The following is a 19,417-nucleotide window of genomic DNA, read 5'->3' as shown; positions in this document are numbered from 1 at the left end:
ATTTCCTTCATGTCGTTCATAGCCCTCCACGCCAACGCCTTCCGTATCTTTATGTCCTTCTCCGAACTCATCATTCTTGACCCAAGGTACTTGAAGTCAAAGACTTTCTTAATGGTATCACTCTTTATGGTCTTGAGAATACCTTTGTCGCAGTTAAACACCATGTACTCTGTCTTTTTAGCGTTTAGGTGAAGTCCAACTTTATTGCACTCAATTTCCACTTTTGTCAGTAGCTGCTGACAAAATAAAACATCAGCAATCCAGAACTATTCAAAGTCCAGGTACAACCTATGGAAGGCTATTTTAAGATGAGAAAAACAATTCCAATTGAAGTTAGAGATGAATTGGATGCATATCAGCTCTCACTACTTACAATGTGAAACGTACCACTGATGGGGTATCTGGTAGGGCATTGACAATCTGTGCCAAATAATTAGTGGAGGCTTTCAAGGACATTTTCAACCTCTCATTGCTGCAGTCCACCCACTTCAAATGGGTGGCCATCATATCAATGCCCATGAAAAGCAGGGTGATCTGTCTCAACAGCTATCACCTAATTGCACTCACATCTCCTGTAATGAAGCACTTTGAGAGGATGGTCATGACCAGAATCCACTCCTGCTTAAGCAACAACTTGGACCTGCTACAATTTGCCTATTACCACAATAGGTCTACAGTGGATCCAATCTCACTGGCTCTCCGCTTGGCCTTAGATCACCTGGACAATAGCAATGCCTAGGTCAGGCTGCTGTTTATTGATCACGTTTCAGTGTTCAACACAATCATACCCTCAGTTCCAATCAACAAGCTCCAAAACCTGGGCACTTCCCTCCGCAACTGGATCTTTGACTTCACCACCAGCAGACCACAGTCAGTGTGGATCAGAAATAGCATCTCCTCCTCACTGACAATCCACATTGGTGCACATCAACCATGTGTGCTTAGTCCACTGCTCTATTCTCACAACATCTACCACAGAGCGGCTAGGCACTGCTCAAATCCCATCTATAAATTTGATGATGGCACAACGATTGTTGGCAGATTTTCAAATAGTGATGAGGAGGGGTACAGAAGCAAGATAGATCAGCTGGTTGAATGGTGTTGCTACAACAACCTTACACTCAACATCAGTAAGGCCAAGGAATTGATCCTGGACTTCAGGAAGAGGAAATCAAGGGTAAACACACCAGTCCTGAGGATCAGCAGTGGGAAACGGTGAGGGGTTTCAAGTTCAGAGGTGTCAATATGTCTGAGGATATATCCTGGGTCAATATGTCTGAGGATATATCCTGGGTCAATTTGTCTGAAGATCTATCCTGGGTCAGATATTGATGCAATTAAGGACCACAGTGGCCTTATTTCATTAGGAGATTGAGGAGATGGTATGTCACCAAAGATTTTTGCAAATGTCTACAGGTGTACTATGGGTAGCATACTAACTGGTTTCATCACCATTTGGTATGGAGGGGCCACTGCACAGGATTGGGAACATGGGCAGAAAGTTGTAAACTCAGCCAGCTCCATCATGGGCAAGAACATCCTCAGAACTGAGTGCACCTTCAAAAGGCAATGCTCAAGAAGGCAGCATCCATCACGGAGGACCCCGTCACCCAGGCAGCATCCATCACGGAGGACCCCATCACCCAGGCAGCATCCATCACGAAGGACCCCATCACCCAGGCAGCATCCATCACGGAGGACCCCATCACCCAGGCAGCATCCATCACGGAGGACCCCATCACCCAGGCAGCATCCATCACGGAGGACCCCATCACCCAGGCAGCATCCATCACGGAGGACTTCATCACCCAGGGCATGCCTCCTTCTCATTGTTACCATCAAGGAGGAGGTAGAGGAACCTGAAGACACACATGCAATGTTGTAGGAGCAGATTGTTCCCCTTGGCCATCAGATTTCTGAATGGACAATGAATCCAAGAATACATGTATTATTATGCTTTTGCAATGTACTGCTATGACAAAACAGCAAATTTCACGACATATGCAAGTGATATGAAACCTGATTGTGCATCTTGTTAGTTTCCACATTTCCACATCCTTCACTTCAAGGATGGTTGGTCTCCGAATTTTTACTGCTTCTTCACCAGAAGTTCTCCATTGTTATCTTCTTTCTTATTCATTGGTTCAGACTCATCTGACTAGCCTGTGTCAAGGATTATATCTGCAGCTTGCTATCACCCAGACTGGATCCCCTACAATTTGCCTACCGACACAACCAATCGACAGACAATGCAATAGCCATTGTTCTACATACCGTCCTTACACATCTGCAGAAGAAGGATGCTTATGTGAGAATACTGTTTTTGGACTAGAATTTAGCGTTCAACACCATAGTTCCATCCAGGCTCGACAAGAAGCTCAGAGATCTCAGCCTTGACCCTGCCTTGTGCAGCTGGGTCCTGGACTTCCTGTCAGATTGCCAGCAGGTTGTAAGAGTGGGCTCCCTCACCTCCACCCCTCTGACTCTCAATACAAGAGCTCCTCAGTTCTGTGTACGAAGCCCCCTCCTTTACTCCCTGTATACCCATCACTGTGTCGCCACCCACAGCTCCAATCTGCTAATTAAATTTGCCGACGACACTACATTGATTGGCCTAATCTCAAACAATAACGAGGTGGCCTTACAGGGAAGAAGTAATCTCTCTGACAAGAAAACAACCTCTCCCTCAATGTCGCAAAAACAAAGGAGCTGGTTGTGGATTACAGGAGGAATGGAGATGGGCTAACCCCTATTGACATCAATGGATCTGGGGTTGAGGGTAAACTGCTTCAAGTTCCTCGGCATCCACATCACCGAGGACCTCACGTGGTCTGTACACACCAGCTGTGTGGTGAAAAAGGCTCCTTCATCTTAGGCGGTTAAGGAAGTTTGGTATTGGTCCCAAATCCTAAGAACTTTCTACAAGGGAACAACTGAGAGCATCCTGACTGGCTTCATCACTGCCTGGTATGGGAACTGTACCTCCCTTAATTGCAGGACTCTGCAGAGAGTGGTGCTGACAGCCCAGCGCATCTGTAGTTGTGAACTTCCTATGATTAAGGATATTTACAAGGACGGGTGTGTAAAAAGGGCCCATAGGATCACTGGGGACCTGAACCACCCCTTACCACAATCCATTCCAGCTGCTACCATCCGGGAAACGGTACCGCAGCATAAAAGCCAGGACCAACAGGCTCCGTGACAGCTTCTTCCACCAGGTCATCAGACTGATTAACTCACACTGACTTAAGTGTACTCTATATTACATTGACTGTTCTTTTTATTATAAATCATTATAAATTACTATGATTGCACATTGCACATTTAGATGGAGACGTAACATGAAGATTTTTACTCCTCGTGTATGTGAAGGAGGTAAGAAGTAAAGTCAATTCATTTCAAGGTAGCAGCTTTATGATACTTCCCACAGACTGGTTTCAGGTCACTTTCTTTCTCCTTCCTGAGACAAGCGCGTTCAAAACAGTTCTACTGGTCAGCCACACACTGGGCTTAGGCTACTTCAGATCATGGGCTGTTCTTTCCATAAACCTGCCATTCTGCCAAACCACAATCAGCTGTGTTGCAGGTAATGTTGCAGTTGTATAACACCCTGGTTAGTTCACACTTGCAATATTGTGTTTAGTTCTGACCGCCTCATTTGAGGAAGGATGTGGAACCTATAGGGAGGGTGCAGAGAGACTTACTAGGAAACTGCCTGAATTGGAGAGCATGACTAATAAAGATAGGTCGAGCAATCATGGGCTTTTCTCTCTGGAGCAAGGGAGGATGAGAGGTGCTAGACAAATGTGTACAAGATTATAAGAGGCATAGATCAAGTTGATAGCCAAAGACTTTTTTCCAGGGCAGAAATGGCTACTTCGAGGGAGTACAATTTTAAAGTCAACATAGGAGTTTCTGCAGATTATGGAAATCTAGACACACAAAAGCTGGAGAAACTCAATAGTTCAGGCAGCATCTATGAAGAGGAATAAAGAGTCGATGTTTTGGGCTGACACCCTTCAGCCCTGATGAAGTGTCTTGGCATGATCGAACCTGCTGAGTTCCTCTAGCATTTTGTTTGTTTGATAATTTTAAGGTGATTGATAGAAATTTAGGGGGATGTCAAAGGTAACCTTTTTACACAGAGAGTAGTGAGTATTACACCCTGTGGTGGTAGAGACAGGTACATTAGGGGCATTTAAGAAACTCTTAGGTAGGATCACAGTTGATAGCAAAATGGTGGGCTATGTAAGAGGAAAGGGTTAGTTTGATCTTAAATTTGGTTAAAGATCAGCAAAACAGTGAGGGACAAAGATCTTGTACTGTGTTGTAATGTTCTCTGTTCAATTAAATGGCTCCTCATTTGGAAATTATCTCTGGTTTTGCAGATGACCAGCTGGGACATCACTATGTGCACTATCGATTGCTCTGGTCAAAATCATTCCTGAGCAACAACCATTTCAAGAACAGTTGATGACCATAAAAACAGCCTCACAAAATGGCAGCCTCCATTTCTTCAACCACACAGCAATATTTGTTTTGGCTACTTCCACTGTCCACGGCTCATTGTACTTAGATATTTATCACATTTAATTCCCTTATGGCCAACATGATCAATGCCCTGTGATTAGTGGCCTGTATGCTGTGCTCTATGATTGGTGTCCTGTGACCCATGATTGGCTTCCTGTCATTGACATCAAATGGATAGTTGCTTGCCATTGGTGCCCAGCGAACTCTGTGCTGTGATGCTCACTGTGAGACAAATGTTCCCGTTCGACCTGTTCTTTGTGTTATAGTGTGTGACTCGATGGCCAGCAACGCCACCTCGCCAGGTGGTGAGGGATCAGCACAATTATGGTACATGAACCGTCGTCTGGGGCTGACTGCCATCTGCCTGTTCATCATCCTTCCCCTGTCTGTTCCCGAGGAGCTTAGTTTCCAGAAGTACATCAGGTACAGGCACCTGGCAACTCAATGAGAGGGGCAGAAGTGTCCTGACTGAGACCGTGTCCTGGGTGTAAGTCACAAAGCCAAAGTGTGTGGGATGGTGACTGGTACATGTGACCCTGACAGTGCCATTCAATGCCAAGGCAGAGAGTCACCTTTGAGCATTCAACAACTGCTGTCATTGCTTCACATTAAACATTGAACTTCATTAACCTTCTTGCCCATTCACGTACACACATAATCTCAGTTCTAAGACTACTGAATGAGCCCCAGTACAATAAGATGGTCTTTTAACCTCATGATCTGCTTTGTTATGATCTTGTACCCTATTGTCTTCCTGCACTGTACCTTCTCTGCTGTTGTTACATTTTATTCTGCATTCTGTTATTGTTTTACCTCAATGCATTATGTAATGAATTGATCCATAGAAACAGAATGCAAGAGAAGCTGTTCATTGTATCTCAGTACATCAGTCATAAACCAATTTCAATTCCATTTCAAATCACCTGCTCAGTATATCTGTGCACACGTTCTCTCCCACCTTGACATCACCAACTAACTTGGATTCAATACACTTGGTTCTCACTTCGAAATCCATAATATTTATCCTAATTAACAGATCCTGGACTCAGATCTTTGCAATAATCTAAAGATGCAGGCTGTGAAACTAAAAATGTTCTTTTGTTCAGGCTGTCTGCTTTGCCCAGTAACAATATCAATTCAGGCCAATATATAATAGTCAGTCCAATGTGTCATGAGGTCATTAATCCAGGCAAAAGTGAATCAGCAGGCAGCCAGCAATGGAGTTCACTAGCTGCAGGTTTTTAATGAACTTTTGATGTTTGTGATGCAGAGGTTATTACACAAAGTTATATGGGATTAAATATCCATGGGATACAGAGGGATGTGATGTCTCTAGAGAAGGTGCAGATGAGATTCTCCAAGATGCTGCCTAGGATGGAATATTTCAGTAAGGAGGAGAGATGAGAGGGTGAGTCCGTTCTCCCGAGAGTGGGGGAGGTTAGCAGGTGAGACCATGTCACAGTAAACTCTGGGTCAGCCCTGCAGAGATCTCCCTACCCTCCCCACCTCCTACCCTCCCTTTCCTGGAGCAGAAGGTTTACATCAGTCCCAAAGTGTATCTTTGGTTTCCATTATCAAGTTCATACACTTTCTCCTCTCTCTTAGCTCTTTCCTATTGTTAGCTTTATTTGCAATGTATTTTACTTTCTGTAATAGCTTAGTCAGAGGGTCGTACAGCACAGAGATGATCACATACCCATCTAAACCAATCTTACAATAGCCCCATTCCCATCTAAACCGATCCTACAATAGCCCCATTCCCATCTAAACCGATCCTACAATAACCCCATTCCCATCTAAACCACTCCTACAATAGCCCCATTCCCATCTAAACCAATCCCACAACAACCCTATTCTCATCTAAATCAATTCAACAATGATCCCATTCCCATTTAAACCAATCTTACAACAACCCTATTCTGATTTAAACCAATCCAACAACAACTCTATTCCCATCTAAACCAATCCTACAATAACCCCATTCCCATCTAAACCATTCCTACAATAGCCCCATTCCCATCTAAACTGATCTCACAATAGCCCCATTCCCATCTAAACCGATCCTACAATAACCCCATTCCCATCTAAACCATTCCTACAATAGCCCCATTCCCATCTAAACAGATCTTACAATAGCCCCATTCCCATCTAAACCCATCCTACAATAGCCCCATTCCCATCTAAACCGATCGTACAACAATCCTATTCTGCTGTAAGCTAATCCTACAATAACCCCATTCTCATGTAAACCAATCCTGAAATAAACCCATTTCCATTTAACTAATCCTACAATAACCCCATTTCCATCTAAACCCATCCTACAATAATTCCGTTCCCCAATAAACCAACCATACAGTAATGCCATACCAAGGGGGGCAACCTGCATTGTCGAATTAACTTACCCAACAGAATGTCCTATTTAATGTAATGACTGTTTCCTATAATTACATTGAAGAGTTATTTAGACTGATATTTGAATAGACAAGGTGGAGGAGTTATGGTCCTAATGTAGGTAAATCAGGAAATGTCAGTACAGGTGTGGTGGGCAGTTACCACGATATCCAGTTCCGGACTGAACAGCCTCCCTGTATCTAGTCAGTCCAGTCTGGTTAGAAATCCACGAGACCACCAGTTGTTCTTCTGAACTCCCTCAACCAAACCATCGCCCTATACTGAGAATAGTGACACCCATTTAGTTGCTATCAGTTACCCAGTAAATGGCCCATTAATCCGAATTCTGGATCCTGCCTACTTAAACTCCACACCAGAATGTTATTCCCAATGCCTTAGGATTTGCTTTTGTGCACTGACTAGTTTTGTGTATTTTTATCAGAATTCTTTTAAAAATGGAAATACACCATATTGACTGGTCTCCATGATTAATTGTACATCTTCAACAAACCCACACTGACTTTCTCCAATCACATTAATATTTTGGGGTAATCTCGGACCGGAGGGCACAGCCTCAGAATAGAAGGACATCCCTTCAGAACAGAGATGAGAAGGAATTTCCTTAGTCAGAGGGCACTGAACCTACAGAATTCATTGCTACAGGCAGCTGTGGAAGTAACGACACAGGGGGTATTTAAAGCGGGGGTTGATAGGTTCTTGATTAGTAAAAGCATCCTGTGGAGAAGGCAGAGAAGCCATGGAAAGCCAGGAAGAGTCAATCAGCCAAATGGCCTGATTCTGCTCCTATCTCTTATAGTCTTTATGGTCTGACACTTTCCAAGTGTTCTGTTAACATTCCTCTGTAATGGTCAGAGAGTTACAGTGTCACAGAGCCAAACAGCACAGAAACAGTCCCCTCATCTCAATTCATCCACGCTGACCTTTTTAAAGCTCTACGCCATCCTATTTGTGCAAATTAGGGGCATATCCTTCTGCAGCTTGCCAAATGAATTGTCTATCTAAACACAGTGATTGTATCTCACTTCACCAACACCTCTAGCAGCAAGTTCCAGATACAGTAGCAAACACTCACATTTATGCCATAATCATAGAGTCATAGAACACTACAGCACAGAAATAGACCCTTTGGCCCAGCTAGTCCATGCTAAACTATTAATCTGCCTAGTCCCATTGACCTGTATCGAGACCATAAACCTGCCGCAGTATGCAAGGCTATGTATGTGTGTTTGAGACTGTGTAAGCCAGTGGTGTGTGTGTGTGCGTGCGTGTGTGTGTGTGTGTGTGTGTGTGTGTGTGCGTGCGTGCGTGTGTGTGTGTGTGTGTGTGTGTGTGTATGTGCGGACCCGTTGTTTGTGCGTGGGATATTTTTGTGTGTAGGTTCAGTGTGAGTGTGTATATGTGTGTGTGTGTATGTGTGTATGTGTGTATGTGTGGAGTATGTCTTTATGTGCTGCACATGATGTGTTTGTGTGTGTGTGTCTGCGGGAGGTGTGTGTGTGGAATGTTTGTGTATGTGTGGTAGTTGGCAACCTCAGCATCGAAGGAATCGTGTCTCAGCTTATCCTCACCTGTCCTTTCACTCTCTCAGCATGCTGGGGACCTGTGCTGCCACTTATTTAACAATCATGGTCGTCATCAAATTCTACATGGAGGATTCAGATTCCATCTCAGTACATAGTGACTCCAGGTGAGTCAGGACCGCGGTACAGACAGGTGAGGAGGTAAGGGAGGGAAGGGGGTAAAGTTCACAGTCGTGTCCTCACTGAAGAAACATCTTCAAGTTTTGCACTGTCAACAGTCCAGGCTCTCTGATCCTGCCTGGAAATGTTCTGTAACAATCAGTTAATGTCGGAGGCTATTACAAATCACTCCACAAAAAATAAAACACTTCCTCTGGCATGTAGCTCATTCACTCCCACTATGGTGCATGGTTTAGGTAGCAGCTTTATTCCTGGGCTGGACATGGAGAGATAAATTAAAGCGATTTCCTTGAGTCTCCATTGTCTTAAAGGAGAGGACCTTGTCAAGTGACGTCAAGTCAAGTCGCTTTTTATTGTCATTTCGACCATAATCTGCTGGTACAGTACACAGTAAAACCGAAACATCATTCCTCCTGGACCCTGGTGCTACATGAAACAACACAAAACTATGCTAGACTGTGTGAGACAGCACAAGGCTACACTAGACTGCGTAAAACAACATAAAAACTGCACTAGGCTACAGACCTGCACAGGACTACATAAAGTGCACAAAACAGTGCAGACAGTACAATAAATAATAAACATGACAATAGGCACAGTAGAGGACAAACTACAATATAATAATACATGATGTAGATGTCAGTCTAGACTCTGGGTATTGAGGAGTCTGATGGCTTGGGGGAAGAAACCATTGGACAGTCTGGACGTGAGAGCCCGAATGCTTCGGTACCTTTTGCCAGACGGCAGGAGGGAGAAGAGTTTTTATGAGGGGTGCGTGGGGTCCTTCACAATACTGTTAGCTTTGCGGGTGCAGCGTGTGTGTAAATGTCTGTAATAGCGGGAAGAGAGACCCCAATGATCTTCTCAGCTGACCTCACTATCCGCTGCAGGGTCTTCTGATCCCAGACAGTGCAATTCCCATGATCCAAGACTATGGGGCAGTCATAAAAAATTGAGGGGTGTAGGAACCTCTGAAATTCTGCATGCTGTGCAGTTGTGGGGGATTGACCACTGGAGGGACTTGAAGAGAAGGCAGGTATGTTTTTGGAAATGGGAGTTACGGGGAACTGGGATAGTTAGAATCTGATGCTGAAATCGATCAACCATGATCACAGTGAATGGTGGGGTAGGTTGAGGGGGTGGGTCGCCTAATCCTACTCTGTGTTTGTGATCTCCAATATCTGCATGTACTCTATCTCCCTCCCATGCAACTGTAATTATTAGCATTCAGCTGTAACAAAAACTGACCAATTAATTTCCACTGCCTGTTCGCATCAGACAATCTCACAGCCATGGAGTTGTATCGCCCAGAAACAGGGTCTTTGCTCCACTGTGTCAATTCCAAACCATTCGCTCAGCCACACTGAGCCCAGTTGCATGTATTTAAGGTTCATCTTGCAGACAAGTGCAAGTACTTGCTCTTGTATCACATTCAAAGTTGTCCCCAAAATGCTTATCTGTATCCTCAGTGGCAGAGGTCAGCCATACCTGAATATGCACTGCAGAACTGCATAACATCCACGTGTTTCAGAAATACAACTAGCTAACTTTCACATGGACGGGGCATTTGCCAGTTGTGCTTTTGTTCATAAAGAGCACAGAATTTCCCTGCCATAAGTTAGATAAGAAGACCATAAGATATAGCAGCAGAATTAGGCCATTCGGCCCATTGGGTCTGCACCACCATTTCATCATGGCTGATCCAATTTTCTCCTCAACCCCAATCTCCTTCCTTCTCCCTGTACCCTTTCAAGCCCTGACCAGTCAAGAAACTATCAACCTCTACCTTAAATATACATAAACACTTGGCCTCCACAGTTGCCTGTAGCAAAGAATTCCACAGATTCACCACTCTCTGGCTAAAGAAGTTCCTCCTCACCTCCATTTTAAAAGGATGCCCCTCTATTCTGAGGCTGCATCCTCTAATCTTAGTCTCTCCCACCATAGGAAACATCCACATCCATGTCCACTTTATCAAAGTCTCTCACCATTTGACGAGGTCACCCCTCATCCTTCTGAATTCCAGTGAATACAGGCCACGACCCAACAAACACTCTTCATATGACAAGCCATTCAATCTTGGAATCATTTTTTGAACCCCCTTTGAACCCTCTCCAGTCTCAGCACACCCTTTCTAAGATAAGGGTTCCAAAACTGCTCACAATACTCCAAGTGAGGCCTCACCAGTGCTTTATAAAGTTTCAACATTACATCCTTGCTTTTATATTCTAGTCCTCTTCAAATGAATGCTAACATTGCATTGGTGCTCCTCACCGCAGACTCAACCTGCAGATTAACCTCTGGGGAACCCTGCACAAGGTCTCCTAAGTCCCTTTGCACCTCAGTTTTTTTTTGTATTTTCCCTCCATTTAGAAAATAGTCAAACCTTTCACTTCTTCTAACAAATTGCATGACCATACACTTCCCAACACTGTATTCCATCTGCCATTTCTTTGTCCATTCTCCTAATTTGTCTAAGTCCTTCTGTAGCCTCTCTATTTCTCCAAAACTATCTGCCCCTCTACCTATCTTCATATTGTCTGCAAAAAGCCATCAATTCCAACATCCAAATCATTGACATATATCATAAAAAGAATCGGTTCCAGCACAGACCACCGTGGAACACCACTAGTCACTGGCAGCCAGCAAGAAAAGGCTCTCTTTATTCCCACTCTTTATCTCCTGCCAATCAGCCACTATTTTATCTATGCTAGAATATGTTCTGTAATATCATGAGCTCGTAGCTTGCTAAGCAGCCTCATGTTTGACACCTTGTCAAAGGCCTTCTGAAAATCCAAAAACACAACATCCACCAATTCTCCTTTGTCTATCCTGCTTGTTATTTCTTCAAAGAATTCCAACAGATTTGTTCCCTTGATATTTTCCCTTGAGGAAAACATGCAGACCACAGCCTACTTTGTCATGTGGCTCCATGTACCTTGAGACCTCATCCTTAATAATCGAGACCAACATCTTTCCAACCACTGAGGTCAGACTAACTGGCCTGTAGTTTCCTTTCGTCTTCCTCTCTCCCTTCTCGAGTGACATTTGCAATTTTCCAGTCTCCTAGAACCATTCCAGAATCTAGTGATTCTTGAAAGATCATTACTAATAGCTCCCCGATCTCTTCTGCCACCTCTTTTAGAACCCCGTGGTGTACACCATCTGGTCCACGTGACATTTCTACCTTCAGAGCTTTCAGTTTCTCAAGAACCTTCTCTCTAGTTAAGGTAATTTCACACACTTCATGACCCCTAACACCTGGAACTTCCACCATTCTGCTAGTGTCTTCCACAGTGAAGACTGATGCAAGATACTTATTCAGTTCCTCTGCCGTTTTGTTGTCTCCCATTACTACCTCTCCAGCATCATTTTCCAGTGGTCTGATATCCACTTTTGCCTCTCTTTTACATATTATGTATCTGAAGAAACTTTTGGTATCCTCTTTAATATTATTGGCTGGGCTCCTTTCGTATTCCATCTTTAGCTTCTTAATGACTTTTTGGTTGCCTTCTATTGATTTTTAAAATTTTTCCAATCCTCTAACTTCCCACTAATTTTTGCTCCATTATTTGACCTTTCTTTGTCTTTTATGTTGGTGTTGACATCTCTTGTTAGCCATGGCTGTGTCATCTTTCCTTTAAAATACTTCTTCCGCTTTGCGATGTACATGTCCTGAGCCTTCCGACTTGCTTGCTGGAGCCATTCTGCTCTGCCGTCATCCCTGCCAGTGTTCTTTTCCATTCAATTCTGGCCAACGCCTCTCTTATGCCTCTGTAATTCCTTTCACTCCAATGTATCAGTGATACATTTGAATTTAGCTTCTCCTTCTCAAATGCCAGGGAGAATTTGATCGTATATGATCACTTGTCCCCCAAGGGTTCTTTTCCTTTAAGCTTTTGATTCAATTCTGGAGCATTACACAGCACCCAGTCCAGAATAGCTAATTCCCTAATGGACTCAGCCATGAACTGCTCTAAAAAGCCATCTCATAGGCACTCCAAGAATTCCCCCTCCTGGAATCCAGCACCAACCTGATTTTCCTAATCTACCTGCATATTGAAGACCACCAGGACTCTTGTAATATTGCCTTTTTGGAATGCATCTTCTATCTCCCATTGTAACTCGTAGACCACATTCTTACTACAGTTTGGGGATCTGCATATAACTACTGTTACGTACCCCGTAACTGGGTTGCCAAACCAGCAGAAATGGATCACTCAGTTGGAGTCTGGATTACTAGAACTAAGAAAGTTTTATTAAAGAAACAAGCAACACAGTAATCGAAAGGATAATAAATGCAACAGTTCAGCAATGATAAACACACATGTGCACAGAATTAAGATAACAGGATCAATCAAGCTCTATCGTTGCCTAGGGGTAATGACCAATTTCAAAGTGACACAAAGTCCAGTTCAATTTCGTTCAGTTCTCAGTAATCGTTGCCATGGCGATGGACAATGTGGGGGGAGGGAGAGAGAGAACGACTGATCATTCAGAAACGGCTTCCACTCACAGACTGGCGATATTGCTCACAAGCAGCTTTCGGGCGGGTCCTTTGTGATGTCACCTGAGGTCACCGACTGTGACCCCTCCTCCAGATGCGGTCGATCCTCTGCAGTGAACCCGGCACCCAAGCGAGGGTGGACACACACCGGGTTCCCGCTGATCGTACCTTTCCACCCTGTGCGTTTATGGTCCGATACTTCCCACCGACTCGTGAGAGGCGCACCGCTTCCAGGGTCTCGTTACCTCGGGTGTCGTGTGTGTCCTGCCTTAGCAAACCTGTCCCTTTTTATCCCCCTGCTGGGGTATCGTCTGTCCATCACTTCAAACAGTTCAGGGTTCAAAGGGGGAGCCGCTCTTGACAATACCCAGACTAATGGCTCCTTCATTGACACCTCCAAATGCTGCTTCATTGTGTGCCTTATCTCTCCCTCCCCTGAGGACAGGTGGCAGACCACTGCTGATGCCACTGGTGCAAGCCCAGGCCAGCAAACATCTTAATTTATGTGTATTCTCGTCACACTACCATTAGGGACTTCTTACCCTTACATTTCCTTAGCTCTATTAACAATGATTCAAACCCTTACAACCCTATGTCTCCTCTTTCTAATGATCTAATTTCATTTTTTACCAACAGAGCAACACTGCCCCCTCTGCCTTCTTGCCTGTCCTTTCTATACAATGTGTATCCTTGGACATTAAGTTCCCAGCTATAATCTTCTTTCAGCCATGATTCAGTAATGCCTACAATAATATACTTGTCGATCTGTAACTGTGCTGCAAATTCATCTACCTTATTCCATATACTGGACCTCCAGTCCATTCCCCTAACTAGCAAATCCCCTGTCACCACAGTATACATCTTCTCCCCCTTTTCCTTGTGAGTCACAGATGTAGGCTCAGTGCCAGAGACACAACCTCTGCAACTTTCCTCTGTACTGTCATGCCCTGAACAATATCCAAACTGATATACCTGTTGTTGAGAGGAATGGCCACGGGGTACTCTGCACTGGCTCCTTACCCTCTTTCCACTTCCTGACTGTTACCCTGTCTCCCGTGTCCTGCACCGTGGGTGTAACTACCTCACCATGTAGACACATAAAAACAGAGAAAACCTACAGCTCAACACAGGCCCTTTGGCCCATAACGCTGTGCTGAACATGTACTTACTTTAGAAATTACCTAGGGTTACCCATAGCCTCCTATTTTTCTAAGCTCCATGTACCTATCCAGGAGTCCCTTAAAAGACCCTGTCGTATCTGCCTCCACCATCGTCGCTGGCAGCCCATCCCACGTACTCACCACTCTCTGCGTAAAAAAAATTATCCCTGACCTCTCCCCTGTACCTACTTCCAAGTACCTTAAAACTGTGCTCTCTCTTGTTAGCCATTTCAGCCCTGGGGAAAAGCCTCTGACTATCCACATGATCAATGGCTCTCATCATCTTATACATCTCTATCAGGTCACCTCTCATCCTCTGTTCCTCAAAGGAGAAAAGGCTGAGTTCATTCAACCTATTCTCATAAGGCGTGCTCCCCAATCCAGGCAACATCTTTGTAAATCTCCTCAGCACCCTTTCTATAGTTTCCACATCCTTCCTGTAAGGAGGTGACCAGAACTGAGCACAGTGCTCCAAGTGGGGTCTGACCTGGATCCTATAAAGCTGTAACATTACCTCTCTGCTCTTAAGCTCAATCCCACAGTTGATGAAGGCCGATGCATCGTATGTCTTCTTAACCACTGAGACAATTTTAAGCTGATTGAAGGAAGTCTGGGGGTGGGGTGGGGAAATCAGAGGCAAGTGTTTCACACAGAGAGTGGTGGAGCCATGGAATGCCCTGCTAGTGGAGATGATAGAAAGAGATACATTAGAGAAGCCCCCAAATTCACATCCTCAGGCTACTGTTTGGAGTGATTGTGGCTCACAAGTCAGTCTCGCACCAGGGAACAGCCTTTCTTTCAGGGGCTGGGGAGGAAGTATGATTGTACTCCTGTTAGGCCCTGCCTCCTTCCCTGGTCTAAGCACCTCTCCCTCTGTCTCCCACAGCATCACCTCTTGGACGGCAATATTTACTGTGCTTCCAACCATCTGTTTTGGATTCCAGGTAAGAAGGATGAGTGGGGGAGGCAGGGACAATTATAATATTCAAAGGACATCTGGACAGGTGCCTAGATGGGAAAAGTTCAGAGCTATATGGATAGGTGGGACTATCTCAGGTAGACAACATGGCCGGCATGAATGAATTGGGCTGAATGGCCTGTTTCCCTGCAGTACGTCTCTGAATCCATTTGTTTGTGCCTGTCACCTTCATTAAAAAAGAGGATGTGCTGGAAGTTTTGAAAGGGATAATTCACCAGGACTGGATAAGATATACCCCAGGCTACTGTGGGAAGTGAGGGAGGAGACTGCTAAGCATCTGGCTATCATTTTTGCATTATCAATAGGACAGGATAAGTACCAGAGGATTGGAAGGTTGCAAATGTTGGTCCCTTGTTCTAGAAAGGGCGTAGAGATAACCCAGAAAATTATAGACCAATGAGTCTTACTTCAGTGGTGGGTAAGTTGTTGGAGATGATCCTGAAAGGCAGGCTTTATGTACATTTGGAGATACGTAGTCTGATTAGGGATAGTCAGCATTGCTTTGTGAAGGGCAGGTCATGCCTAATGAACCTGACTGAATTATTTGAGAATGTAACAAAGCACATTGATGAAGGTAGAGCAGTGGATGTAGTGTATATGGAGTTCAGGAAGGTGTTTGATAAGGTACCCCATTCAAACAGTAAGGAAGCATGGGATCCAAGGAGACCTTGCTTTGTGGATCCAGAATTGACTTGCCCACAGAAGGCAAAGGGTGGTTGTAGATGGTTCATATTCTACATGGAGGACAGTAACCAGTGGTGTTCAGCAGGAATCCATTCTGGGACCCCTCCTCTTTGTGATTTTTATAAATGACCTGGATGAGGTAGTTGAAGAGTGGGTTAGTAAGTTTTCTGATGACACCAAGGCTGGGGGTATTGTGGATAGTCAGGAAGGTTGTCAGAGGTTACAACGGGACATTGATAGCACGCAGAACTGGGCTGAGAAGTGGCAGGTGGTGTTCAACCCAGGTAAGTGTGAAGTGGTTCATTTTGGTAGGTCAAATTTGAAGACAGAGTATAATATCAACGATAAGAGTCTTGGTGGTGTGGAGGATCAGTGAGATATTGGGGTCAATGTCCATAGGATATTCAAAGCTGCTGTGCAGCTTGACAATGTTGTTAAGAAGGTATATGATGTGTTGGCATTCATCAACCATGATATAGCATTGAGATCAGGAGCCGTGAGGTAATGTTACAGCTATATGAAACTTTAGTTAGACCTCACTTGGAGTATTGTGCTCAGTTTTGGTCACCTTACTGCAGGAAGGATGTGGATAGTGTAGAGGAGATTTACAAAAATATTGCTTAGATTGGAGAGCATGCCTTATGAGAATAGATTAAGTAAACTTGATCTTTTCTCTTTGGAGCGATAGAGGATGAGAGCTGACCTGATAGAGTTGTATAAGATGATGAGAGGCATTGATCACGTAGATAGCCAAAGGCTTTTTCCCAGGGCTGAAATGGCTAACCTGAGGGGGCATAGTTTTAAGGTGCTTGGAAGTAAGTACAAGGCGGATGTCAGAAGTAAGTTTTTCACACAGTGATGGTGGTAGAGGTGGAACCTATAGGGTCTTTTAAGAGACTGCTAGATACATATGTGGAGCTTAAAAAAATAGAGGGCCATGCAGTGGGGAAGTTCTAGGCAGATTCTAGAGTAGGTTACGTGGTTGGCACAACATTATGTATCGAAGGGCCTGTAATGTGCTGTAGATTTCTGTGTTCTGTGGGCTATGTTCTATTATCAAATGTCTTCCTTAGTTCACTTTCGGGTGACCCTATTGCAGGCGATATTGCATGCAAATTGTGGATCGATCTCAATCAATTTGTGGCTGTCACAGCCACTCACATCACCACAATGCTGATCCTTCTGTTTTTAACACACACAAGCTCAATGTGGTTTGTGATTGCTGAATTTCATTGATACCAATGTCCACAAGACCATCAGATACAGGAGCAGAATTAGGCTATTCGGCCCATTGATTTCATCATGGCTGCTCCATTTTCACTACTTTTCAATTAGCTCAATATGCATATTCCAGTTATCATTTGTGTAATCAAACATGTCAATTTTTCCATGTAGCCAGCCATTTCTGTGTGTTTTATGATTATCGTCACTTGCTACGTACTGTTTATATACCTGTGAATTCTTCTGTTTCCTGCTTTTTTTTTAACTTGACAGTCTCTGCATGTGCTGGGCTGTGATTTTTACTCACCATTCCTCCTTGCACTTATTTTAGTTTGGTTGTCTCTCTGCACTTCAATAAGTTGATAGCCATGTCAGGTTCATTTTCAAAATACCTTGTCACCACTGTTATGTATCTTCAAACCATGAAACTAATTCAAAGGAAGACATGGGAGTCCAAAATGTTAGACACTTGTCTAAATTAAACTCCATTTTCCACTTTTCACCCCATTCAGCCTGCTGATAAAAATCACACATAAGTGGCCATTTTGACACAGGCTCCCAATGGGTGTACAATTCAGATGCAAAGATCAACATTACCCAGGCTAGGCAGCATGGAGAGAGGTGGGTCTCGGGAACCAGTCATTCACCCTCTGTGGACAGTAAAACTCCTACACAACATGCTACATAAATGCAAGTTCCTTCTCAAAAACCCAACACCATCCCTCCCTTCCCTCAACAGGCAGGCAAGTCTCATTACCTGGGGGAGAGGTGGGTTGGGGAGAGGAGTTAGGAAGGGGGAACTTGGTACAAGTTTCAAAGTACAGACTGTTGGAAGAATTTGTGTGTTACATCTGTGCCCTGAATCTGACTTTCTTATGTGAATTGGCTGCTCTCTTAATTATGGCTGAAATCAAACAACACACTAGGAAAACCTCTAACACAGAACGTGTGGAGTGTCTTGGAGACATCGGTTCATTTAGGCCTGTGACCGTGTACACAAGGGTGCATTTTGAGTCAGAGCTCAAAGGTACCCCACAAACTCAACTAATTTCCAGCAACCTGTGACATTTGTGATGTATATCTGCATTTGGTTTCCACGACTTCATCCATAACCCAGATATTGTTATAGTATTTGGTCTTTGTTTCATCTATGCAGGGTTGCCCTAATTGCCTGACTAGTTAATCCCTCTCTTCACCCTGTGTTTCCTCCCCTTCCCATCTTTCTTCTATGCTCCCTCTTGCACCCTCTCTTCCCCTTCTAGTTCCTCCTCTTTCACCTCTCCTCATTTCTTTCCTTCCCCCTCCCCTTTCATTCCTCCTTCTCCCTCTTCCTCTTTCTCCATATGTCCCCTCCTCCTCTCCCCATTCCTTCCCCCTTCACCCCTCCTTCTTCCACTTCCTCTCCCCTTCCCTTTCCCTGTTCTTCCTCCTCCTCTTCCTTGCCTCCCTTCTCCCTCTTCTCCTCTTCTCCCTTGTAAGAGCCCCCTCCTGGCCTCCTTCCAGGAGTCGTGATCTATCAGTAGTGTCTCCCTATCAGCCAGTTCTCCTCACATGCCTTCTTTCACTGTCTGAGTGTCCCTGCTCCCTCTCTGAGGCAGCCCATCGGCTGTGTAGGAGAAGCCATTTACCAGAGCCTTATCCAGCACTCTCCCTGCAGCTGTTCTAATTCATGGTCATGTCCATCTGCTTTGCCAGCAATCAGCTCTCCTGCACTTTGCATACATCCCAAACTCTGTTTCTTTTTCTCAGCTCCAACTAACTGTGCCTTGGAATCTAAACACCTCCCTGAACAAAGTAGCACCCTGTTTTCTCCAGCATGACCTTTAAACTACCTCCACTATTGACCTGTTTCCCATCAACCCTTCCCAGCAGTTTGACACTTAAGATGACCTTAGAACATACAGCAGAACATCACAGCATCATACAGGCACCTCAGCCCACAATGTTATGCTGGCCTTTTAACCTATTCTAGGATCAATAAAACTCTTCCCTCCTCCATAGCCCTCCGTTTTTCTGTCATCAATGCCTATACTGAAAGGAGTCTTTTAAAAGTCCCTGAAGCATTTGCCTCTACCCCTGATAGAGTGGTGTCTGCACTCACCTTTCCCTGACTAAATAGTTTACCTCCAACAACCCTATTATACTTCCTTCCTATCATTTGAAATTATACCATTTACAGTATTGCAGTTTTCAATTGTGAAAAAGGCTCTGGCTGTCCACTAGA

General features: G+C 44.3%; 1 protein-coding gene across 2 annotated transcripts in view; it reads left to right on the top strand.

Moving 5' to 3' along the window:
- The window catches only part of slc38a8a (solute carrier family 38 member 8a), a 57,406-nt gene that overhangs the window by 21,266 nt on the left and 16,723 nt on the right, over window positions 1–19,417 (top strand). For both annotated transcript variants that reach the window (XM_063067339.1, XM_063067338.1), the window contains exons 3-5: window positions 4,797–4,953; window positions 8,531–8,629; window positions 15,196–15,253. In XM_063067339.1, coding sequence (XP_062923409.1) covers window positions 4,797–4,953; window positions 8,531–8,629; window positions 15,196–15,253 — 314 coding nt within the window. The remainder of the gene's footprint in view (window positions 1–4,796; window positions 4,954–8,530; window positions 8,630–15,195; window positions 15,254–19,417) is intronic.

Source organism: Mobula hypostoma, chromosome 14 (genome assembly GCF_963921235.1).
Source record: "Mobula hypostoma chromosome 14, sMobHyp1.1, whole genome shotgun sequence".
In the NCBI taxonomy this organism is placed as follows: Eukaryota; Metazoa; Chordata; class Chondrichthyes; order Myliobatiformes; family Myliobatidae; genus Mobula; species Mobula hypostoma.
Note: the sequence above shows the minus strand (reverse complement) of the source record. Positions and strands in the feature narration are given on the sequence as shown.